General features: G+C 43.5%; 1 protein-coding gene across 2 annotated transcripts in view; it reads right to left on the bottom strand.

Moving 5' to 3' along the window:
- Nucleotides 1-24,449, bottom strand: part of KLHL6 (kelch like family member 6) — a 68,465-nt gene extending 44,016 nt beyond the window's left edge. The window contains exons 1-2 of one of the 2 annotated variants that reach the window (XM_032339543.1): nucleotides 24,089-24,449; nucleotides 2,080-2,245 (exon numbers count right to left, since the gene is read on the bottom strand). In XM_032339543.1, the coding sequence (XP_032195434.1) occupies nucleotides 2,080-2,245; nucleotides 24,089-24,381 (459 nt within the window). In that variant the 5' untranslated portion in view covers nucleotides 24,382-24,449. The remainder of the gene's footprint in view (nucleotides 1-2,079; nucleotides 2,246-24,088) is intronic. The other variant, XM_032339533.1, reaches the window with a different exon arrangement.
- Nucleotides 24,450-25,553: the final 1,104 nt, after the last annotated feature.

Raw genomic sequence — 25,553 nt, 5'->3', positions numbered from 1 at the left:
CTATGAAGACTGGCAAATGGCTTTGCTGAGAGAAAGAGGTCAGACCAAGTGCCTACAAAGGAGTTTGTCCCTCGGAACCCTCAAAAGCAGGAATATTAAAATCCCAGAGAAAGAGCAAGGCCAGGGCAGGTGGAGCTAATACCAGGGGTGGTTTTAAGAAGAATTTAAGCTTCCTGAGACTCCTTCTACCTCTTAATGATCGAACAACTCCACTCCCACCGGAAAACATATATCCTCTGGAGAAACCAAACCAGAGAGGTTCTGAACTCCAGAAATTGAGGAAGACACAGGAAGACATCATACTGAAAATAAAGAAGCTAAGTAAAGATTTGCAAATACGCCCACACCCACACACCCTGGTAAAATACACTGTAGTTCCCAGGCAAAAGCTGAACTAGATAGAGGTCCTATTAGGGAAGGTTTTTCCTGCGGTCAGATTGTTGGAGCAGTGGGGGTGGGGGTGGGAGGTGTGATGAAATAGGGCTGCTGAGCATGAGGTTGCTAAGACCCTCCCTCCACAGAAAGGAGAGTATTTTCCTGCCAGTTGAAAGGGTAAGGGGTGAAGCTGAAAGGGGTAAACAGCTGATGGGGTAAGCAAGTCAGGATGAAGAAAGGGGGAAGGCTTTGGGGGCAGGGGTGGGTAACCGACTTGGACATATCACCAGAAGGCGTGACCAGCCCTGTCAGATGTAACTTGCTCTATTATCTTTAAAATGCCCTGAGGAAACTGAGACAATAAAACTGGCAAACAATTATTCGGAACTCATCAGTGCTGTTTCATAGAGTTTCCTCCCTCTTTCTACTCTCCCTTCCTTGCTGGACTCCACAGATCCTGCCTAGACTCCAGCTTCAATAAAGATAATCCCACTGTCCATGGTCTTGACTCATGACCTTTCATTCCCCACCTTCCCAGACTTTGTTTTGTTTTCCTTTAAATGCTGACCTACAGAGGATCCAAGAGGATACCACCTCCCAAAGTCCCAAACCACGCATAAGATCTGATGTTTGTCCCCGTCCCTGCGAATGACCAGGCTTGTCCCTGGACTCTGTCATAAATCTCAGCATCTTCAGAGACAATCCGCTTAACCTGGCAAAACCAAGTCCAAGGTGTACTTTTAGACCTAGGCAAAAACAGTAATGGGGGTGGGGCCCCTGTGGTAACTATGGATGCAACCGATAGAATCTATGTGTCTAATTATCCCATGAAGCTAAATATAATTGTAATTGGATTGAAACCAACATAGTCAAATGGAAACCATAAAACTTAATCCCAAGGGTTCTCTCTTTTATTTTCTGTAATACCCCTCATGAAAAGTGCTCTTCTTCCACACCCACCACAAAGTGTTGACCAGGCAAGGTCCTGCATTCCCTCAAATCTAGACACTGCTCCCAGAGAGACTGCATGGTATACTGCAAAAATGCTGCGCCTGGACTCAGAAAGCCCAGGGTTCAAATAACCCCCTCTCTGTACATTATTACTTTTCCCACCTGCAAAGTAGGGAGAAGTAACCATCTCCCCCTGTTGTGCTAAGGATTAGAAGTTACATATATGAGGGGTGCTGGAGTGGCTCGTCAGTTGAGCATCTGGCTCTTGGTTTCAGTGGGGGCTGTGCTCTCAGGGTTGTGAGGATCGACCCCTGCATCGGGCCCCAGGACCAACACAGTCCGCTGGAGATTCTCCCCCTGCTCTCTGTCTCTCTCAAATAAATTTTTTAAAATCTTAAAAGAGAGAAAGAGAGAGAGATGTGACATTCTGAAGTGATGACCAGAACCCCTGGCTCCAATTAGGCTTCTGCAAATTGTAGTCATTGCAGTCAGGAACCAAGTAGCGATTCCAGGCACCAGGCTGTCCTGGCTTGATGGTATTAAGAAGTGAATGCTGCATCTCACTACCTCTCAGGAAATTTCCAAGGAGCCTCTTCGGACTTCCAAGTAAGCAGAGGCCCAGCTAAGTGTGTGTGTGTGGGTGTGGTGTATGTATGTGTGCCAGGTACGAGCTTGGAAACCAGTCCAGGCAGATCTCTGGGGAGTCGCTGCTTTCCCCTGCTCCGGAGGAGAACACTGAGACTGTTCACACACCTGGAAGAGGTTAGCAGCTTCCAGGACCCGCTGCACATTCTGCTTGGTGATCAAAGCCTTGCTGGTATATGTGTAGTCCAGAAGAGTGTGCATGGTCTCAGCATCGACCCCTTTGATAATGATCCTCTTCTCGTACTTTTCCTTTAAATCATTGCAGAACATGGCCCTGAAAGAGAGATGTATGAATGTGAGTCCTACTGTGATTCTTAGTTCTAGGTTTAAACAGACCCCCCTCACACCCATCTACCCCCATGGAACAGCGAGGTTCCTAAGGTCAAGACCTGGAATGATTGCTTTCTGTTCCTCCAACACCCAGCACACACCAGACATTCAACTGGTACTTAACGAAACTGAACTGCTGTGCCCAACTGTGGTCCCTATAGCAGTCCCAGATCTGAAGGGACAATAAGAGCCCTACTGGCCAAATTGGTGGGATCTAGAACTACTTTACTGGCCCAAAAAACTACTTCAATGGCTCAGAATGCTAGAGATTGTTTTGGGAGCCTTGTGGGTCCCCTCTCCTGCCCAGGCCTTATCTGTACTTTCTCAATGACTAGTATCCCAAAACAAGGTTTCTGACTTCATTCTCAGTCCTCATTCCAGGTTTCCTCTGGCCCGAAGGCTGGCCCTACAGCCAGGCCTGGCCAGTGGGGCCTCAAATGCAGGAAGGGATTTAAATATCAGGCAGTCTCTGGACTTGTGTCCCCCTAAAATTCATATATTGAAGCCCTAACCCACCAGTGTAGATAGCACTTTTTTTAAAAGTTTTTTTAATTTATTTATTTGACAGAGATCACAAGTAGGCAGAGAGGCAGGCAGAGAAAGAGGAGGAAGCAGGCTCCCTGCTGAGCAGAGAGCCCAATGCAGGGCTCCATTTCAGGACCCTGAGATCATTGACCTGAGCCGAAGGCACGGGCTTAACCCACTGAGTCACCCAGGTAGCCCCTGTACATAGCATTTTTAGCAGATAATTAAGGTGAAATGAAGTTGTAAGGGTGTGGGGGGTCCTAATCCAATAGGATTTGTGTCCTTAAAAGAAGAGGGAGAGACACCAAACTCTCCCTCTCTCTCTGCCATGTGAGCACAGTGGCTGTAAGCCAGGAGAGTCCTCACCAGAAGCCAACCATACTGTACTGATCTTGGACTTTCAATCTCTAAAAGTGTGAGAAAATAAATTTGTGTTGTTGAAGCCACCCAGTCTGTGGTATATATATATATATTTTTTATGACAGCCCAGGCTGGCTAATATAAACAGTCTCTCCCCTAACCCCTAGTACTCTAGAATCTAGCAGGACACATATGCACAAATTATAGTCTACAAGGGTCAAAAAAGACTTAGGAAGTGCTGTACTTGCCAGAGATGGCTGCTCATGGAAAAAATGTTGCTATGTGACAGCTGTGGTTAGGACTTTCAGGTAATAAACACGAGAAGTAGATGCAAGAGTGTGGGACATGCAGAGGCTCTAGGAGGCTGGTGGTTTGGCCGGAGCCCACGGGCTATGATAGAGTGTGGGGAGAGATCAGTGCAGCCAGATAACCTAGGTCCTGATTGTGGAAGGTACTGGAGGCAGGCTGAGAAGTTCGGTTTTTTTTTTTTTTAAGATTTTATTTATTTATCAGAGAGAGAGGTGGGGAGAGAGTAAGCACAGGCAGACGGAGTAGCAGGCAGAGGCAGAGGGAGAAGCAGGCTCCCCGCTGAGCAAGGAGCCCGACGTGGGACTCGATCCCAGGACGCTGGGATCACGACCTGAGCCGAAGGCAGCTGCTTAACCAACTGAGCCACCCAGGTGTCCCAGAAGTTCGGTTTTTATTCAGTACGCAATGGGGAGCCATTGAAGGGAGCAGAAGCAGGACTCAAAAAGAACATTTTTAACAGGTGTGTTCTCACTTTAGTTTGTTGGTGACAGGTGCCTTTAGAGTAATGCATTAATTGCACCCATACAGAGCTTGGAGGCTTGTGACAATGCCAAAGCCTCATCCCAGAAACGGTACTAATTGAGGTAGTCGCCACCCTGCTAGGCAACTGGACCTCCTGAACTTCAGGTACGTGAACAAGACCCTTACAAAGCCATTATCTCCTCGCCAAGCCACTGAAATGGGAAGGACCCAGGGTCACAGAATGCACTTTCCCAAACTGGGACTTCTTTGCCAACACAGAGGGATTTACTCCTAAATCCTGCTACTCCTCCCTTCTCCACACCTCCTATTTGTCTCTGGGAATCCCTCATCAATTTTTTTTACCCCATTTCCTAATCTGCAAAACCAAAGTAATTGCTTCTGGTGTCCCAGGAAAATCATAAACAGCAAAAGTCCCCAGAAAGAAAAAGATTGAGAAAAAGAGAGAAAGAAGAGAGAGAGAGAGAGAGAGAGAGAGAGAGAGAGAGAAATCACTTGACTAGCTGACTTTTTGAACCTTCTGTTTTAACCAATGAGATCTTCTCCCTAGGGTCTCCTTGTGTCCTTCCCAGCTCCTTATTGTAATCAACAGTAATCCTCCCACCCTTCTCTCCCTCCTCCTCTTCTCTTCCCTCAACTGGCCTCTTTCTCCTAGGGAATATGACAGCAAGAAAGAAAGTAAAAATGTGAATTCTGCAGAGTTACTAAATCACAACTTGGAAGCAGAGAGGCAGTGATGTCATTTGGGCAGATGGCTGATTTACAAGGCACTTGTCAGCCATAATTCTCTTGACCAGAGATGCACAGCACCATCCGCAGAACGATATGCTTTGTGAGGTGGTATCACACAGGACCCATCTTGCTGCCTCCTGATCCCATAGAGAACCCTGCCATCACAGCAAGCACACAATTTCTTCCCAGCTCAGCCTCTCCAGGATTTGAACAACTTCACTTCCTAAGCCTCCCTTTTTTCTGAGTCCCTAGAGGAGCGCCGCCCAATAGAAATAAAATGCAAGCCATATGTGTAACTTCAGATTTTCTAGTAATGATGTTTTTAAAAGTAAAAGGAGATAAAATTAATTTCATTTAACCCAATACACTTCAAATGTTATTTCAACATGTAACAAATATTTTATAATTATTAATGAGATAATTTACATTCATTTTTCCACACTGACTTCAAAATCCCTCATGTATATTTTGTACTTAAAACACACCTTGCTGAACCCCAAGTTGGGCTCCACACTCAAGGTAGAGTCTGCTAAAGCTTCTCTCTCCCTCGGCCCTTCCCCACCCTTTCTCTCTAAAATAAATAAATAAATATTTTTTAAAAATTAAAAAGAAAAAACCACACACACCTTGATTCAGACCAGTCATGATTCAACTGCTCAACAGCTGTATGCACCTAGTGGCTATTCTATTAGATGGCAAAGCTCTAGAGCATCACCCAGATCTGCCATCATCTCAGGGGTAAAGTGAATGTCACCCACATGAATGTTATGTACATCAATATGGAAAATGGGACTTTTGGCAGGAAAGGGTGGGCAGTGATGATGGGGTCAAATGAGGCTTCACCTAACTGAGGCAAACATATTGACAGAGTCCCACCAAGGTGAAATTTAGAAATGCTATTTCACCTGCAAAGTGATTTTAAGATTAGTAAAATATTAATTTTGTTGAATCTATATGATCTCAAATATTCCAATAAGAACTGCAAAAGCCCAATAGAGAGATGTTTTAATATTAAACAAGATAGGTATATAAATTATTATATATATACTATATATATAAATTATATAAGTTATATAATTCAATGTCTTGCACTTTGAGGGGCTCTTTTGAAGCCTATGTCTTTCCCATGTGACACGGTTATTGGAATCTCTGGGATCATCTGAACTCTTGATCAGGCCTGTCACTGCTAGACACAGCTTCTGAATTTTCTGTTGGAATCAGTCATTGAGTAACATCCTGCTTCAGCTCAGCCCCTACCCAAGTGGGACTCTTGACTGCCCAGAAAGTGACCCTTATCAGCTAGTGATGTGTTAGGGATATAGGAAGAACAGAACAGGGGAAGGCAAGAGGTTAAGCAAGACAAAAGTCATACAGAAACTTCTGCTTGATCCTACATGGGACCATTGGTGAATACACTCCAGAGCTGTCCCCATAAGAGGCAAAGAAGCTGATCTATGATTCTCTAGCACCTGCTGACAGTCTTAGTTATGGGCCATCCCAGAAGTAGGTAAATTCTCAGGCACTTCCAGCTTTCTGTGTGTGTGTGACTGGAGCAAAGGGGCTCCAGGAGCCCAGGAGAAGGCAGGAAGAAGAGTCTGTAGTGCAGGCTATTGGAAGGCAAAGGGGGCTGTGGTCTAGACTAGGCTCTGATGCTACTTCATTACATGATTTTGTACAAGTGAGCAAACCTCATTTCCCCCTATGTAAAATGATATAATAGTCCCTACCCCAGTGACTTGTTGGGAAGAATAAGTAAGATAATATAAACAAAGTGGTTTGCATGATTCCCAGCACTTACTAGGGAAAGGTATTTTAGACCATGTCAGAGGAATCTTGGCAGGCTGTTGGGAGATACTTAGAATAGGCAGACCTATCACACTCTGTCTTGCAACTCTTGACTAGCCAGCATTTGGCCTGGTGCCTATCAGGTAAGTGGGTGTCAGAGTCACTGCACTGTTGTCCACAGCCACTCCAGAACAGAGTAAGGGCTAGGGCTACACACAGTCTTGTCCAGAGACATTAGCATGGTGCCTGTCACAGGGTAGGAGCTCAATAAATGTTCACGGGAGAGAGAAAGGAAGTGCCCTAAAGACAGAGTCCTCTCTCTAGGGCTCTTTTTGCCTGCTTTGGCTCCCAAAGTCCTAATATTTTTCTGCTCTTCTCTGAGATTTTGTCACTGATTTTCTGTCACTTAAATACATTCTCCTGGGCCACAATCATGCTCAATACTGACAAGGTGAACCTAGAATAGATCTACATATTTCTCATAGACCAAACTCCCAGGCCCCCTGCTGCTCTCTTGGGCAATCCATGGAAATACCTAGGCCAAGTTGGGACCTCATAAAAGGTATATAATCTATGTAAAGTGGGCCATCCCTAGATTTCCACTTTAATAACAGTAATCTCTTACATTTATGATTTTAGCACATTGTAGGACAAAGAATAGTACTTTTTGATTATTATACCCATTTTATAGCTGATAGACTATAGAGGTAGAACCTAAGTGAATTGCCCAAGGCCATATGGGCTGTCAGAAATAGAATGGAGATGAGAACCTTGGGCTTTTGGTCTGGAGCTCAACAGTGTGCTGAAACCAAGAAAATCAGCAGGAGTTCAAGGCTACCATTAGGGGTCAACTGAACGAGAGCACCAACAGAACCAGACCAAATTTCATTCTGTGAAACAAAGCCGAGTTCGTTGCTAATAGTTTACTCCTTGGCTTACACGCGAGATAAATAAATTTTTGTATAATAAAAAATACTTTCTAGACAGACACTGACCAATTCTCATGAGATTCTTGTAAAACAGAGGTAGCTATTAAGATCCTCATTTCTAATAGAAATAGTCTCAAGTAGGGAGCCAGTTGCCCAATACTCAGCAGTGAGTCAGTGCCAATCCCAAAATAGAGGCTGGGCAAGTGAGCTCGTCTCCCACAATAGCCATAAAAACCTCTATGGGCCTAAGAGTGTTCTGGAATGAAGTTAGGGTGTGGCCCCAAGCACAGCTTGGGCCACACTCTTTTCCGAGCTCTGCCAGCCTTACTGTTCAAGTCATTTAGGTCTCTGCTCAGAATTCACCTCCTCAGAGAGGCCCTCCCCAATGCTGCCCCCAACTCCCTAACATCTTCACCTCCTTTCTTTTTCTTTACAATCTGTCACAACCTGAAATTAATTAATTTAACAGTGGTCTCCCCACTACAACATAAGCTGAGTGAGGGCATGGGTTGCACCATGCTCACCACTGTATCCCTGGGGCTAGAACAGTGCCTGGAGCCTAGGAGGGACTCAGTAAATATTTGGGGAGAAAATGAATGAGTGAATGAACGAACAAATGAACTTGTCCTTCCTAATCCCTGTGTGTTTTCCTTTGGACAGTATTCTACCCCTCTAAAATTATCAAACACCTTTGGAAGAATCGGATCCATAAGGCATGCCTTATATGCCCTCTACCCTCATACCCATCACACTCCCAAGTCCAGGGCCTGGAGCCTGGAAAGGAAGAACACAGCCACACCGGAACAAACATTCCACTTAGACCTCTGATAAGGTTTAACATGTCCCAGCATTTCCTAAATATAATCAACTCAGAGTCTTTCACCCAGCCCAACATTACTATGGTTCACCCCCTGGACCTGGGCCTCTACACCTGCTTCTGAAACCCCTGCCTCCCATACCTCTAACCCCAATCACAGGCCCACAGACCAACACCCACCCCATCATCCCCACTATCTCATTCCTAGGCTAACTCCACCCATGCTGTACCCTGCTCTGTCCTTCCTCTAATCCCCCTCACCATCCCATTTATACCTGAAACTAACTCTCCATCAGTGACACATAATCTGTATTGGAATAGCTCTAACATCGGTTAACTGAGTTAAATTCTATTTAATTCTATTTAATAATATAAATGTTAGGGCACCTGGGTGGCTCTGTTGGTTAAGTGTCCAGCTCTTGATTTTGGCTCAGGTCATGATCTCAGGGCTGCAAGACTGAGCCCTGCTTTGGGCTCCATGATGAACCTTCTAAGCTCCAGCCTCCTAGAATTCCATGAGGCCTAAGGCCCCATCTCTACTTGGGGCCTGGAGTCAGCTCCCTGAGCCCCCAGCTGCTGGCTGAGTCTTGCCTCCAAACCGACAGAGGAGCTAGAACCCTAGAACTGTCCCCATCTGACTCTAAATAGCAAGCCTTGAAAGAACTGCCTTCTGCCAATCTCCTTGCCCAGTTCAGCACTCCTCAAGGACACTGCACATGGACCCTTTGAAGACCAGAACTCCAGCTATGTTTCTACAGAACCAGTGTCCCTCCCGGCCCCATTAGGACCATTGCTGAGACCTCAGCATGCCATGTAACCCAGCCCATCCAAATGTATAACAGAAAGAAGGGCTTGTTCTGTCCTGCAAGATCAAGCAGGATAGAACATCAATCACAGGAAATGTTTATGGCCAGGATTCCGCAATGATTCAACTATAAAAATATAATGGGCAGTTCTTATTATGGCCGTCCAACATCATTCCTAATCTTTTTAGTAAGCATACCCAGATTTTCCTTTAAGAAACTATCCCTCTGCCAATATCTGAGAGGTTTGAGGGGAGCTAGCCCCACCTCCCAGACTAAGGGTGAACATAGCCCAAGTCACCATATTAAATTTCCCATGCCACAGGGAGCAGTTCACGGATGGGCATGGAAAGAAACAAGTCCAATCAAAGCCAACCGTAGACCTTTTTCTGGAACCACTGGGAAAGAGAAGTTCTGTACTGTAACAACTGAGCTGGGAGAAATAAAGTTTGGAGGTGCTAGATAGTTTCTTTCCTCCATGTGTGAAGACCCTCCCTAAGAGAGAAACCAACACAGAGGAAAGTAGAGACAAGAGACAGAAAGAAACTGATTCCTGATGACATTATGTGAACATAATTGATTTAGAGAGACCTAAAATCAATACCTTGAACTTTTAAATTATGTGAGCAAATAACTTCTTTTCAAAATATGCTTGAACCAGTTTGAACTGAGTATCTGCCATATGCAATGAAGAGTCCTGACTGACATAATTAGACAAACGGATAATGAATAACAATTGGGCCCCAAATGCTAAGGAAGATTGTATTAAAAGTGCCCAGAAAATGAAATGTTAATGTACTGTCAATATTACCATTCCAGGCCCCTTAGATTCTGGTCTATGCACCCCCACCCCATCCTCTGATACAGCTATGCCCAACAACCACAGTTTCAAGCATGTGCCTCTGTTTACCTCAACAGCTTTGGGTTTGAAAGACTTCTCTCTGTACACTCTATACCCTTTTTCTCTGTACCCTTTTTTAAAGCCTATTTTTAAGTAACCTCTAGACTCAACATGGGGCTTGAACTCATGACCCCAAGGTCAAGAGTCGTATGCTCTACCAACCGAATCAGCCAGGTGCCCCTACATGGTCTATTTTTAATTAGTCTTCTCCTCTATTAGATTTATAAGGCTCTGAAAGGCAAAGGCTGGATTTTACTTCTCTCTCAATTATTTGCTGGCCCACAGTAGACATTTAATATTTGTTGTATGGATGGTTGGGTGGATGGATGGATGGATGCATAAGTAGATAGAAGGAGGCTACACATGCAGTGCCATCCTGTACTTGGTCCTGCCAGCCAAGTGGATTTGCCTATTTGACACCACAATCTCCAAACCCACATTGCTCCTCTAAGGGCTGATATCCAAGATCTATAAAGAACTCCTCAAACTCAGCAAACACAAAACAGATAATTATGCCAAAAAATGGCCAAAAGACATGAACAAACACTTTCCAAAGAAGACATACAATTGGCTAACAGACACATGAGAAAATGTTCATCATCATTAGTCATCAGGGAGATTCAAATTAAAACCACATTGAGATACCACCTTACACCAGTTAGAATGGCCAAAATCAACAAGACAGTAAACAACAAGTGTTGAAGAGGATGTGGAGAAAGGGGAACACTCTTACACTGTTGGTGGGAATGTAAGTTGGTGCAGCCACTTTGGAAAACAGTGTGGAGATTCCTTAAGAAATTAAAAATAGAGCTACCCTATGACCCTGCAATTGCACTGCTGGGTATTTTCCCCAAAGATACAGATGTAGTGAAAAGAAGGGCCACCTGTACCCTAACGTTCATAGCAGCAATGGCCACAGTTGCCAAACTGTGGAAAGAATCAAGATGCCCTTCAACAGATAAATGGATAAAGAAGATGTGGTCCATATAGACAATGGACTATTACACCCTCATCACAAAGGATGAATACCCAACTTTTGTATCAACATGAACAGGACTGGAGGAGATTATGCTGAATGAAATAACTCAAGCAGAGAGACTCAATTATCATATGGTTTCACTTATTTGTGGAGCATAAGGAATAACATGGAGGACATTGGGAGCTGGAGAGGAGAAGTGAGTTGGGGGAAATCGGACAGGGAGACAAACCATGAGAGACTGTGGACTCTGAGAAACAAACTGAGGGTTTTGGAGGGGAAGTGGGTGGGGGTGTTGGGTGAGCCTGGTAGTGGGTACTAAGGAGGGCACATATTGCATGGAGAACTGGTGTGGTACAAAAACAATGAATCTTGGAACACTGAAAAATAAAATTAAATTTTTTAAAAAGGAATAAATAACAATGAGCTCCTGGTACAAAGTGTGTTACAAAGAGAACTAGATTATCTAGTGATTCTCCAAATTGGAATCTCAGGCCCATGAACTCTACCCTAAGCCTTCCTGACTTAGATCTTACAATATAAAACATAGTGGTTGTTCTTCACCTTAATTAGCTTTGGCACATATTCCTCTCCTTACCAGAGATGAAACCTGGCTTTTCCTGACAAAAACACCACTTCCCTCTTCAATGAGGTCTGCTCTGATTTTCACTTCCCACTGGGCCATGAGCAGGCTCAGCATTTGTGCTTACTGCCCACTGCCACATTCTGACCCAGCTGTTGTCCTGGAGGCTTCTTATCAACCCCCTTTTCCAAACACATTCCATCCCAACCCCCCAAGGACCCCATGCTGGCTTCCTTATGACCTACCTTGTCATTATCCAGAGGTCATGGATCAGCCTCTTCTTTGAGATTTTTCTGAGCATTTGTTAGTTCTGACCACTTGGAAACATGTAAACTGGCTCTGGCCCTTATCCTCACCACAAGGTATTCCCAAGTCATAAGTTATCCCTATTGTGATAGAGCAAATTTGATCATCTCTGTGTTCCAGACTTCTCCCTCTACCAGCTGCCATGGAGGAATCTGGAATGCCAAGCCTGGTCCTTAGGCTTTTGTGATACAGATCCAGAGAGAGAGGGGAGAGAAAGACAAGAGATGCTCCAGCTGGGAGTGGAGTAGAGTTTTAAAGGCAAAGATGAAGAAGGACTACCATAGTTTGGGCTGTACTGAGGGCTGCTCAGATAGCTGCTAGAGTGGGTCTGAAATCCAGACCATGCTATACCCCCTAAGTCTCATGCCCTCAGGTGGCGACAACCCCAGAGAAGAGGACATCTATTTCTAATCGGTCTTCCCAAAGAGAACTTTTATTTTTATTTATTTTTTAAAAGATTTTATTCATTTATTTGTCTGAGAGAGAAAGAGCACAAGCAGGAGGGAGCAGCAGGCAGAGGGAGAGGCAAGCAGAGGGAGAAGCAGGCTCCCCACTGAGCAAGGAGCCTGATGTAACACTCAATCCCAGGACCCTGGGATCATGACCTGAGCTGAAGGCAGATGTTTAACCAACTGAGCCATCCAGGCGTCCCCAAAGAGAACTTTTAGAAACTCATACAAAGCTGCCCTAAAACCTAGCAGTTGTCCAGGTCATAGATGTAGATAAGAGAGAACGGATTTTAATAACAGCTGTGGTGCATATCTCCTTCAAGGTGTTCAAAAAATTCAAGTTCAAAACTTAAGTTACTTCAAAATGATTTATGTTTCTGGGCTTTCCTCTAAAAGGGGATGGCATGGTAGGTGAAGAAATTATAAAGTTACTTCACCTTTGCTTTCTTTTCCCAGTCCTGAAGCTCGGAGTTGGCTCTCAGCCAAAGTATGGTTTGGCTTCCATTTGAGTTTGTCTCCTAGTCCCACAACCTTGCAGGGCCTCTCCTTCTTGCAGCTTCTTTGTGGTCTAGCTGCCCGGAGGACTCAGAATGCCACTTGAGACTGTCTCCCCATGCCTGCTGGCCGGGCCACTGCCTGCAACCACCTGAGGGTCTTCCTAGATTGACAGGGCCTCTACACCACAGCCCAAAGGGTTATTTTAACAGAAATCTCGAATCACATTTCTGCTTAACGATTCTACCATGGCTTCTTGCTTCCCATAAAATACATATCAAACTCTTCACTGTAGCTCAACAAAACCTTCATGGTCTGACCCTGCCCATCTCTCAGGCTTATTGACCCGTGCATATCTTTACTCTATCCCTACTCAGCTACCTCTGGTTCCCATGCTTACACTGCATGATTCCTTCCCAGATGCATTTCCTTTTGCCTGGAATGCTTCCCACTTTCTCTCGCTCACTGGGCACCTTCTAGCCAATGCCTACTCATCTTTTAAAACTCTGCTGTAATATCAACTCTCCCAGGAAGCTCTCTCTGATTGCTTTTTCCTCCAGTCTGATTTAATGCCCCTTCTGTAAACAGAATTCCATTGTAGCACTTACCACCCTGTACTGAAACACTGATTTGCCTCTCTTTCTTCTGACTATGATTTTGAAATCAATAGGAAATCAGAACTCAACAATCTTTGTAAATTCAATGTCTGGTAGAGAGTGGGTTTAGTGAAATTCCATTCGTCTATCCAATTCATGTATTCATCCAATCAACCCAGAGTGCTGTGATACCTAACCCCACCTTTTAAGAATTATTCACTGGCCATCTGCCCCTGTCCTAATTCCCCTAACACCAAAATGCCCTTGATATTTATCCCATGTAGAGCTTACTCTACATGACACACGATCTCTTGAATGTCAGTGATTTATTTAAGATTTCATTTATTTAATTATTTGACAGAAAGAGAGAGAGAACAAAACCAGGGGGAGCAGCAGGCAGAGGGAGAGGGAGAAGCAGGCTCCCTGCTCAGGGAGCCCAATGAGGGGCTTGATTCAAGGCCCTTGGGATCAGACCTGAGCAGAAGGCAGACACTTAACCAACTGAGCCACCCCGGTGCCCGGTGAAAGTTAGTGTGAGTTCTTACTTGGCCTGGACCTGATATATCATAAACAAACTTCCTGGAGGGTAAATTTGTAGATCCTTGAGTGTCTCCTCAGAAAGGGCTATGAGGCAACTTTTGGTTTGATTATGTTTTAAAGTCATAGTAGTATTAAAACTCCTATAATTACTGTGGCCTTAAAGCTTTCCACAAAAGTTAGATGTAATAAAATAATGTCTACCCTTACAGATTGCAGAGGAGATGTAGGTTGCCTAAATTATATTTTTCATAGCAAAGGAGACTTATCTTTATACAAAAATGGCCTTTCTAGGGGCATCTGGCTGGCCATCAGTAGAACATGCAACTCTTGATCTCGGGCTCGTATTCAAACTCCACATTAGGTCTAGAGCTCACTTAAAAAAAAAAAAAAAAAAAAAAAAAAAAAAAAAACTTCCGCGAAATAACTTAAAGAGGCTCATACTAAACCCTCAGAGGTATTATAAAAGAGACAAACCAGTAACAACAAAAAGTAAGAAGATCTAAGTCGTTAAAGTAGGAGGAGAATATATCACTGAAACCTAGGCTAAGGAAAGCTCATGCAGGGAGCCTCCTGACAGCCAGAGCTAAGACAAAAGTATAATAAGTTAGCTAATAAAAGAAAGTAAACCAGGATTTATTATCCCTCTTTAATGTACATTTATTTTCCTTTAGTCCAGTACCTTCCCATTCTGGGAAATGCTCTCCCAAGTCCCACCCAAATCATGTGGCTCAAATAGAAGCTCTCTACCTTTTTTACCAATCTCCCCTTCTTCACTCCCCTCCACCCACATCCCCTTTGGACAACCTTGGACTCCTAACCTAAACTGGGCTGATCATTGTGCCCCACCTCCCTGACACAGTGACTGGTCTAAGCTTGGGTAATTGAATGAAACTGGGCCAATTAGAGTCTTCCCTGAGGACTTTTCAAACTGAAGCTAGCCCCTCAGTTTCTCTCTGGAATCAACCAAAGAGAAGTGAGTCTCAGAGCTGCCAACAAGCAAACCCCCAACCGTGTGGCAGAAGTCCATCTGGGAAATCCCACCTGAGAAAGAAGCCAAAGGAGGGTGGAAAGAAATACCCAGACTGTGTTCAAGGCCCTGGTTCCTCTTCTTCCCAGGCTCTGCTACATCCCGGCCCTTCCTATGAATTGGCTATGTGGCCAAATACCTTCCTCTTTTGCCCAAGCTGATTTGACCTCAGTTTCTATCTCTGGCAACCAAAAGAATGCTGACTAATATAGGAATATTGAGCAATGTGATGGATGGTGAGCTCTAAGGCACTTTTACCAAAAACACAGATGTTCTGCATATAGGCAGCTCATCTCACGGACTGTTTGGTATTTACCATATTAGAATCTACTCTACAAAGGCATTTTTGTAAATGGACAGCTACATGTCTGTGTACATAACATAGGGGTAATGCTCAGAACTTGAGATGTGGATGATGAAAGTATTTCTCTGTTGTGTTTTATTTGAGAGCTCCATGGAGCATTATTCAAAACAGGAGAAGAATGGATTTTCTGGTCTTGACTATAGGATGACCCACATGCCCTAGGCACCAGGGGTGGAGATGACAGAAATGAATTTTTATTTTTGTTCTTAAGTAGGCTCCACCCTCAGTGCAGAGCCCAATATGAGGCTTGAACTCACCACTGTGAGTTTATCTCACGGTGGTGAGTTCAAGCCCTGAGCTGAGATCAAGAGTCGGATTCTCAACTGACTGAGTCATCCAGGCACTCCCAGAAACGACATTTCATTAAAAATTCAAAGGACCTGGGCACATGGGTGGCTTAGTCAGTTAAGTGTCTGCCTTGGGGTCAGGTCATGATCCCAGGGTCCTGGGATTGAGTCCCGTATCGGCCTCCCTGCTCAGTGGGAAGTCTGCTTCTCCCTCTTCCTCTGCCTGCTGTTTCCCCTGCTTGTGCTCGCTCTCTCTGTCAAATAAATGAATAAAATTTTTTAAAAATTCAAAGGACCCAATTATACTTCTACCTTGGGGCAGCAACTTCTGCCCACTACCTTCCAATTCTAAAAAAAGATCTGCAGGATTCACTATGTAGGCCTAGCACATTTGTGTCCAAATAGTCATGTGAGTAACTTACTGAATCCACAACATTCTGAAGCATTTTGGACTTTTTAACCGCTCCTCATAATTTTTTACTATGGTAACCATGGTTGATTGATCATCCTTCCCTTCTATAAAGCTGTGCAATAGGCTCCCAACTCCGAGAGGACTTCCTGCTCTGACCAGGATGCTACCTAATCAGTGACTTAAGAGGAATAACAAGTCTATATTGACATAAAATACTTACAAGCTGTCTGCTAAATGCCAGCCATTGTAATGTTGTCAAAGACCCTCTCATAGCTCACTTTCAGCCAGTTTCTAGATCATGCATGATGGTTGATGCCTGTACACCACACACTCTCGCAGATATACGGGGGGCTACTCAAGATTTGAAGGGAGAAAATAACTGAAAGTGCAAAAAAATTGTCCTCTTGCCTGTAATATCTCAGTATCCTTATCTCTGATGCATATGAGACAAGAATCATGGAATTCTCTACCACTTTCATATTTTTCATGATGCCTTAACCCTTCTTCTGCACCTAATGCAGGTCTGGCACATAATAGTTGCATGTAATAGACTCTTGCCAGCTTTTGGTCACCCAGCATCTGAAACCCTTCATAGGTATGGCAATTCTCCCTTGGAATGAGATGTAGTGTGTGGCAGAAGCTACTTCCTGATCCAGAAGCTGCAAAGGTCCAAGGCACACTTTCCCAGCCTCTGTCACAGCTAAGGCATTGGCATGTGTAACTCAGCCGGACCAATCAGATTAACTAACTCCAGGCTAGGAACTGGGAGCTGCTAATGCAAAGAAGCAGGGACAGAGGAGAGCCTGTTCAGTGGAGGTAGCAGGAGAAGCAGTAGCCTCCCGTTTCCAGGAACTGCAAGGGCAAAGATGCCCACGGTCAGAACTGCACTAGCCTTGGCATCCAGGATCCTGCAGCAGTGGGGGAGTCCTCCCCACATGGTTCTGGGTGGTTTGGGGCTGTGGTCCTGGCTACTGCCTGGCCTCCTTGGCCCCTATCTGTTTTCTGAGTTTGGCCTTCTGGGGCACTCTGTGAGTTACCTACATAAATCCAGTTGATTTCTCTTCCTTAGAATGAAGAAATCTGAGTCATTATCCTGCATAAAATGTTTAGACAAATAAATTCATAAATGAATCTATTTTATTATGTGTATTTCACAAACTTACTGGGACAAACACAAATCATTAGCTTCATTGTGTTGTATAATGAATGGCACTGAACATCAGAAAGGCCAAGCAATTCCTCCAAGATTTACACAGCCAATAAGTGGAAGGGTATAGACTCAATTGCCAGTGACAAGATTTTAAGATGCTATTCTTTCCATTATACCAAGCAGTTATTTGTTCCTGCTCCAATGATGTCCTATAGGTTCTTGAGACCCTATATTTTCAAAGCATACTGTCTCTTCACCTTGCATCCTGACCTGCTCCCTTATTTCTTATTTAATTATTTGACCCAGACTGGTGTCCTAAGGCATGCTAAGTCTTTGCTGCTATGGGGTCTGTTATCTCAGCCCCCAGACAAAAATTGGCTTGAATGTTCCCCTAGTATCCCGTTTATGTGTGCAAGGTGAGGGGCACATGAACACAGAGGCAATAATTTTTATATTTTCTCCTCATTTTCAGCCTGTATAGATCATACTAGTGCATGGTGGGGAGAGGGAGTTAAGGGTCTTACACAGGAAATGTCTCAACAGCCACATTTCTGCCCAATGGAAAGATCTGTTTTCAGTTTGGATCCCCATGGGGAAGCCCCCTTCCTATCAAAGTGAGTTCCTTGGAGGGTAAAACCGAGACAACCTTATCTACTTGTTGTTACCTAATTGTTGATATTGTGAAGATTAAACCAAATGAATGAGAATCCAGCAAAGTTCCTGGTATGCAGAAAGGACGCAAAAAGTGTTGGCCTTTCCAGATTCCAAACTGCAAAAAATAGTTACTACAAAGATGTTTATTACCACATTATTTACGAAAACAAAATATTGAAGTAACCTACATTCACAATGAGAGAATGATTTTCATATTATGCATCTATTAAAAATTATAGCAAAATAAATAAGAGTTATGAACCTGGGGGAGATTATAATGAAAAAAAAAAGATGCAAAACTATATGTAAACTATGTTTACAAGTATTTTATGTTTACAAATATTCTGATGAAACAAGGTAGAAGAATAACACCAAAAAGAAATAAATTTTATCAGAAAGTCTCATAATACATTATCCCAAAATCTTGCAGTCAAATGAGCTCTGGCATTCAGAATTGTTTGGGTATTGCCGTAGTTTGTATGTTACATAGCACCTCCAGCACTCCTTGATCCAGCACACGAGGACTCCAGCAGCGAATATATGAATAGTGGCCCTAACTGGAATAAACAGACTCTAAGTAGCCTCCCCTCAGTTCAGGATAGATGTCTCCATCAGACAAATGCAGTTTAAGACACAGATCTGTCCACCAAATAAGTTATGAAAAGCTCTTCAATTATCAGCACTTTGGGGATTTTAGAATTGCAGATAAGAAACTACAGACCTAGGGGTGCCTGGGTGGCTCCGTTGTTGGGCATCTGCCTTTGGCTCGGGTCATGATCCCAGGGTGCTGGAATCAAGCCCCACATTAGGTTCTTTGCTTTGCGGGAAGCTTTCTTCTTCCTCTCCCACTACCCCTACTTGTAGTCTCTCTCTTTGTCAAATAAATAAATAAAATCTTAAAAAAATATAAAAATAAAAAAATACTATAGACCTAAAGTACTTAAATATTAACCACCACATTGGTTCTGCCAAATGAACAATATTAAAAGCATAAAATGCAGGAACTCAAGCTAGAAGTACAATCAGTACTTCTTCCAATTTGCTGGAGTTCACCACTGTAGCAAGAGCTATCTTCAATGTTCTCACCATTAGCCAGATTTCTAATCCAGACCTAGAGGACCTTAACTCACTCTTGTTTACTTTTGCACTTACACTATCATCCACGCTTACTGGCTCCTTTGTAGACACCTTACACTACTATGCAGCAAAAGCAAAGACTTATAACTTCTACACGTGGTTTGAGAGTAGCCTCTCACCCCACTTTCTGTCAGACAGTAACTGGTTAATATATAATAATATTATTAACAGATCGTCCCACAATGCCATTCCCATTCCTGACCTGTGCTTGATTTTTGTAGCCAGTGGTCAAAGGCCCCTCATCATGGCCTCCAGGAAACAGATCCAGAGACTGAAGTACAGAAGTACAAGGCAGGAGCCAAGATCCAGGCAGATCTGGGGCATCACCAGCAACAAAGGAGCTTGCTGTTGACTCAGCCTCAGTCTGCAAGCTTTTTTGTTCATGTAGAAAGGCCAGTCATGAGGTAGGACTGTGAGAAACCTGATGATCCCTCTCTTCCTCACCACTCCTTCCCTCATCCATCCCTGGGACCCACAGCTTGATTGCCCTCAGGGGTCAACATCGCTTATGGGATGAACCAAAGTGGCAGTGAGTTGCTCCATGCCCCCCAAAATGGCAAGAACCACTTCCTTAGATGGAGATCCTTGGGGAGCTGGGGTTCAGTACACAGGATGCACAACCAGTTGCAAAGACTTAGATTTAGGGACATGTCCAAAGGCATAAGACAAATGGCGGCTCTCTTAGTCGTCTTATAAAAGACACTAATAATCTTACGACATTAAAAAAAAATTATTATGAATGTTAAATCATGCTTCCCTTTATATTCCTGCCATGAGGCTATTTGGACATTTGACATTTAATGTATGTCATGAGCTACTTTTAAAGCTTTATTCTCCTTTGCCCAAGTCTATATATCTTCCCAACTTCCTCGTTCCACTCAAGACTTTAAAATAGGCCCCCAAAGGGAACTACATTGTCTGAGTTACTAGTAATGTCCCTGTTTACAGCCACCGGGGTTATATACGCAGCTCAATAATAGCTGGGCAACGGGTCCAAAGAACATGTATAAAATGCTGTCAGTGAGGAAGATTCTTGGGGCAGGGGGAGTGGAATCAGTAGATTCTCTGATGTATTGAACCACATGAAAGATCATGGTGAGAGGCTGTGAGTGAAAGATAGCCCCAAAATTAAGCAAATGGAAAAAAGAATGAATTATTAACTTCAGATAAAAGGCTTTACAAGAAACAAAGTAAAACATTATCACACAACTTGGCTCAACAGGAAACAATGTTTTCATGGACATAATGTAAATTCTTAACACAAACTTAACCCAAAAAAGTGATAACATTATGCTGAGAGATTACAGGGAAAGGAAGTGTATGGTAAGGGATTTAGGTATAAGTGCTAAGTCTTTATCAGACATGCTAGGAAGTCAATAAATAATGTCTAACATTGAGAAATCAGAAAAGAATAGTAGTAAGCATATTTTGAAGAAATATAAATATAATACCAGAACAAACAGCTAAATGTCAAAAATGGTGGCTTCTGATGAGAAAAACCGAAGGGTAGAGGAGGTAAAGAGAAACTTTTGTCATTATAAGCCTTTAAACAATATTTGACTCTGGGCACCTGGGTGGCTTAGTTGGTTGAACAGTTGCCTTCGGTTCAGGTCATGATCTGAGAGTCCGTAGGTCAAGTCCTGCATCAGGCTCCCAGCTCCATGGGGAGTCTGCTTCTCCCTCTGACTTTCTCCCTTCTCATGCTCTCTCTCACTGTCTCTCAAATAAATAAAAATCTTTAAAAAAATAATATTTGACTCTTTGTTAACTATCTGCGTGTAGTACTTTGATAAAAATAAATCTGGGGTGCCTGGGTGGCTCAGTGGGTTAAAGCCTCTGCCTTCAGCTCAGGTCATGGTCCCAGGGTCCTGGGATCAAGCCCCGCATCGGGTTCTCTGCTCAGCAGGGAGCCTGCTTCCTCCTCTCTCTCTGCCTGCCTCTCTGCCTGCTTGTGATCTCTGTCTGTCAAAGAAATAAATAAAATCTTTAAAAATAAATAAATAAGGGGGTGGGATTATGGACATTGGGGAGGGTATGTGCTTTGGTGAGTGCTGTGAAGTGTGTAAACCTGGTGATTCACAGACCTGTACCCCTGGGGATAAAAATATATGTTTATAAAAAATAAAAAATTATATTAAAAAATTAAATAAATAAATAAATAAATAAATCTTAATTTTAAAAAATATATATGACAATTGAAAACGTATGAGAGAGCTTACAGAAAAAGAACTACAGCCAATCCTTAAACATATGGGAAGATGTTTGAGCTTATTAAGAATAAGAGAAATACAGGGCACCTGGGTGGTTCAGTTGGTTAAGCGTCTGACTCTCGGTTTCAGCTCAGGTCGTGATCTCAGAGTCATGATTTCAGGGTTGTAGGATTGAGCCCCATGTGCTCCGTGATCAGAAGGAAGTCTGCTTAAGATTCTATCTGTCCCTCTCCTTCTGCCCCTCCCCCCAAATAAATAAATATATCTTTTTTAAAAAATTAAGAGAAATGCAAATTAAAACAAAACAGATACTGTTTCTCATCTGTCAGATTGGGGAAAATCCAAAAGTTGGAAGCCATCCTCTTTTGGCAAGCCTATGAGGAGTGAACAACAATTGAACCTCTACCAGGGAGAATCTGGCATATCCACTTCAACTGCAGATGCATTTCTCCCTGACTCAGCAAACCCTCTTCTAGAAATACAGCCCCAGATAGTCCTGCATGCATATAAAATGACATGTATAAGGTCATTCATTACAGCATTGTTATACAGGAAAAGATAAGAAACAATCCAAATGTCTGTCAACAGGGGACTAGTTAAATATACTATGGTTCCATCACTCCATGGAAAATATTTATGTTTTCAACAAATAAAAGAGGGAAAATTACATAATTTAACAGCAAGCTTCCAGGCCCTCCCAAGCACAAAGGACTGTGTCGGAAGCCTCTCAGACAGAGCAGACTCTCTGCCCTTCTGAAGTGTGAGCATAAAAGGAACTTGGCTCCCAACCCCTTTCAAAACCTTAGAAGCAAAGCAAGAGAGGCAGTGAGGCAATGTCTGACTTAATATCAGTCCTAGGGCCAAATCCCACTTGGTCACTTTATTAGCAGAGACCCTCAGGGCTTTAGTTCCTTATCTATAAACTGGGATAAAATGCCCTTCCTCCCAGGGTTGCTGTGGGAGAGCATGTGTGACACTGGTGGCCCAGAGCTCTTCTCACAGTACTAGAAGAAAGAATCCTGTCTCCAGGCCTGTGTTCATTATAGCAGAAAAGTCATCTTGGAAATACCAAGATAAGAATCAAAAGTCACTGCTCTGAAGAAAAGAATAGAAGGAATTTCCCTCTACCACAAGGCAGTTTTGGAAGCAACTCTTCATCCCCAGGCTGACATGCACACCATGTGGGAGTCTCCAGCAACTCACTGTACCGCCTCCTCTGAGGGCTGGTAGACACTTTCCCTAAGGATCCCACATCATCGAGGTGTGAAGGACCTGGGCCCAAACACCTTCAAAAGGACCAGAGTAATCAGCGACGCACTGGAGAGCATACAGCCAGCAATCCTATGCCAAGCCACTAACAAAACTGCTAATCGGGTATACCTTTGTGTGACAACCATTTTCCAGTGATTCAAAACAGAATGAATACACCTAAAAATGGGTACTCAGGATATTGAGCCAAGTTGACTTTCCTTTACTTCTGAAAGTGGTTGTGATCAATGCGAAAGCCATGCTCGAAACTGGTGAGTAAGAAATGTGTCTATCTTTCTCAACCCATCTTTATGTTGTGCCTACCCGTTACCTTTTATATATTTCCTGTGGAATGAAGCCCTAAATTTAGGGGCAATTGGTATTACAGCAAAAAACAAGGATTTCTACAATGTGTCCAATCCCTGCTCTAGCAATGATTACATATGTAAAGCTGGGTTTCCATTTCCTCATCTGTAAAAGGGAACATCAACCACCTTCACCACACTACTGCAAAAATAAAATCAGATAACTGTGAATGTCTGGCACATAGCAGGCACTACTTCCTGCCAACCCAGGTGTAACCCTTGCCTTGTCTACATATGGGACCTAATCAATTCCACAACAGCCCATTGACACTGTTCTTTGAAGTCCAAGGAAAAATTTCCCTCTAAACATCTCAGAAAAATGAAAAAACAATACTTTTCAAGATATTTCATAGGTAAATACTTCTTAATTTCCTCAGCCAGAACCAAGAGTTAAGAAGAATATAATTTAAAAGAATTATAAAGGCATTTCTTTTTCAAGTTCCGCAAATACCTTCTTCATCCTCATTTCCCTTGGGGACTGGTTCTCACCACGTCTGCAGTGATCTGGAGAACTCTGGATCCAGCCCTATTCACTGCATTCCTGATTCTCCCACATTCTTGTCCCAGGCATTTGCTCATGGTAAATACTCACTAAACGGTTCTAAGCTGAACCAAACAGAATGAGGTTAAGAATTTCACAAAGACATACTGAGCATCTACTATACCCTAGGCACTGTGTAAGAGCATTTTCCCTCTCCCATTTAGTTATCACAACAATCCAGAAAGGTAATCACTGTCCCCAGCTAACAGATGACAAAACAGAAACTCAAGAGCACGTAGTGACTTGCCTTAAGTCCCAATGTCAGGAAGGACAGGACAGGATGGAGCCCAGGTCTCGGAGTGTGTTATAACTGGGAGCCCCTCACTGCAAAAGCACCTTTGTTATGCTTTCTTTTCTAATCCAACCCCTGTGCACAATAGAAGCCCTTAATTTTCAGCAAGTCATTTGATAACTCCAAATGAGGGGCCATAAACTTTTCTCTACCTCTATTGGTGAACAAAGACAACATCATGTTTCCAACACACTAATCAAACCAAGGGGGAAAAAAATCCCCATGACTTCAGTAATTTTCCATCCTCTGGAACAAAGACACATACAGAGAAGATTCACCGTAATACATAAACATTGCTTTTAAATGATACCAATATCTCCTTTAATATGCCTCCAACCCTAAAACCTAAGGTTTAATAACTTCCTTTCTTGTATCTTCAATAGACACACAAATCTAAATAGTTATACAAACCGTACATGCAACAATGGCCACCTAGTTAGATTGGGCTCTCACATCGTTACTGATTTTCCTTACAACCTGCACCCAGTTTGACTGTAATCCTAGGCGTGCTGACCTGAAATAGTTGCTGGCCGCAGCGAGCACCACGCGGTGGCAGGAGAATTCCTGAATGTCCACACACAAGATGACATCGGTCAGAGCATTTTCCACTCGGAGGGTGTCCAGGCCATTCTGCAGAATTAAGGAGAGTCCTGTGTCATCGAATTTTACCTTATCCCCATTTAAGATTTCTACCAGGTCTCCCCTTTTCTGGGAGGGCTCATCTGTAGAAGGTGCCAGAGGCCCTTCCAAACTCTTCTCTACCATATCGCCCATAGTCCAGGCGTCCCTTTGTCCTGCCATCAACATCCAGACTGAAGGAGCACCCAAGCTTCAGGCAGGTCACATTGCAGAAGCTGAGCGGATTTCCTGTGTAGAGCCCTCCACTTATCACCAGCTGTCACACACACACAACAGGAAGTCTCGTACTTTCTCATCCTGTTACTACAAACGCCAGTAACTTCTATTCCTCTTCTTTCTGTGAGTCACCAAAAGGTTAGAAATTACTTAGAAGGGGTGTGTGGATAGGGGCTCCAGGAGAGAAGGGGTGGCTTCTCAGAGTCTGCTATGAGTGCTGTAAGGTTATTTTGGTCCATCTCCCCCTCATATCCGTGAGCAGGAAGCCTCTGATTCTGGCTATTACATTTGTACCTCTGGTGTTTTATAACCAAGGTTGTCAATGATAGGATGGGCAGGGGACATTCTATGATCTTCCCCCTCCCTCTTCTCAGGAGTTTGAGACCCCATGATAAGCCCCCACCCAGTCCCTTGGGAACTTTGTAAAACTTTGTGGCATTCCCACTTATATCAGCACTACACATCTTCTGCCTTTGTCTTCCTCCACTGCTCAGGGGAAAACAACGTCGTAGCAAATATTAATGTTCTTCCCACACACAAGAAAGTCTATTGTTTCAGATATGTCTCTGGGGGACAGAGGAGAAATGGTCTCCAGAAACTCCACCCCCAGGGGCTTCTCTCTTAGCAGACTAATCAGGGCAGGTCAACACCAGTTTACTCTTGCAAGTCACAACTCAAATTGGCCTGATCTCACTCAGCATCTAGTGGTCAGGTTTCTACTGAAGTATCTTCACCATGAAGTATCTTCATTACCTTTGGAGGTGTCTGTTAAATAATAATAACTACCTTTTCATAAACTTCTACTATATTACAGATTAGAGAAGTTAACTTATTTTAATGTATTTTAATCCTTATAAGAATCCAGTGGGGCAGATGACTTTCTTCATTTTACAGAGAAGGAAACTGAAGCTCTGCTCAAGCAAGTAACAGGACCCACATCTGTTTGGCTCCAAAGCCCATTTCCTCCACCACCAACAGGCTACAAGAGCTATAAAATATCATGTTGGTCCTGACTCCTGCATCTCCCACAAAGAGAACCGCAGGGCTTGCCTGTCACTGCTGCTCCAGTGCATGGCACCTCACCAAAGTGGCCTCTGCGGTCTCACTCCTGCTCTCATGCACTG

The sequence above is a fragment of the Mustela erminea genome, chromosome 1, assembly GCF_009829155.1.
Source record: "Mustela erminea isolate mMusErm1 chromosome 1, mMusErm1.Pri, whole genome shotgun sequence".
NCBI classification, from domain to species: domain Eukaryota; kingdom Metazoa; phylum Chordata; class Mammalia; order Carnivora; family Mustelidae; genus Mustela; species Mustela erminea.
Note: the sequence above shows the minus strand (reverse complement) of the source record. Positions and strands in the feature narration are given on the sequence as shown.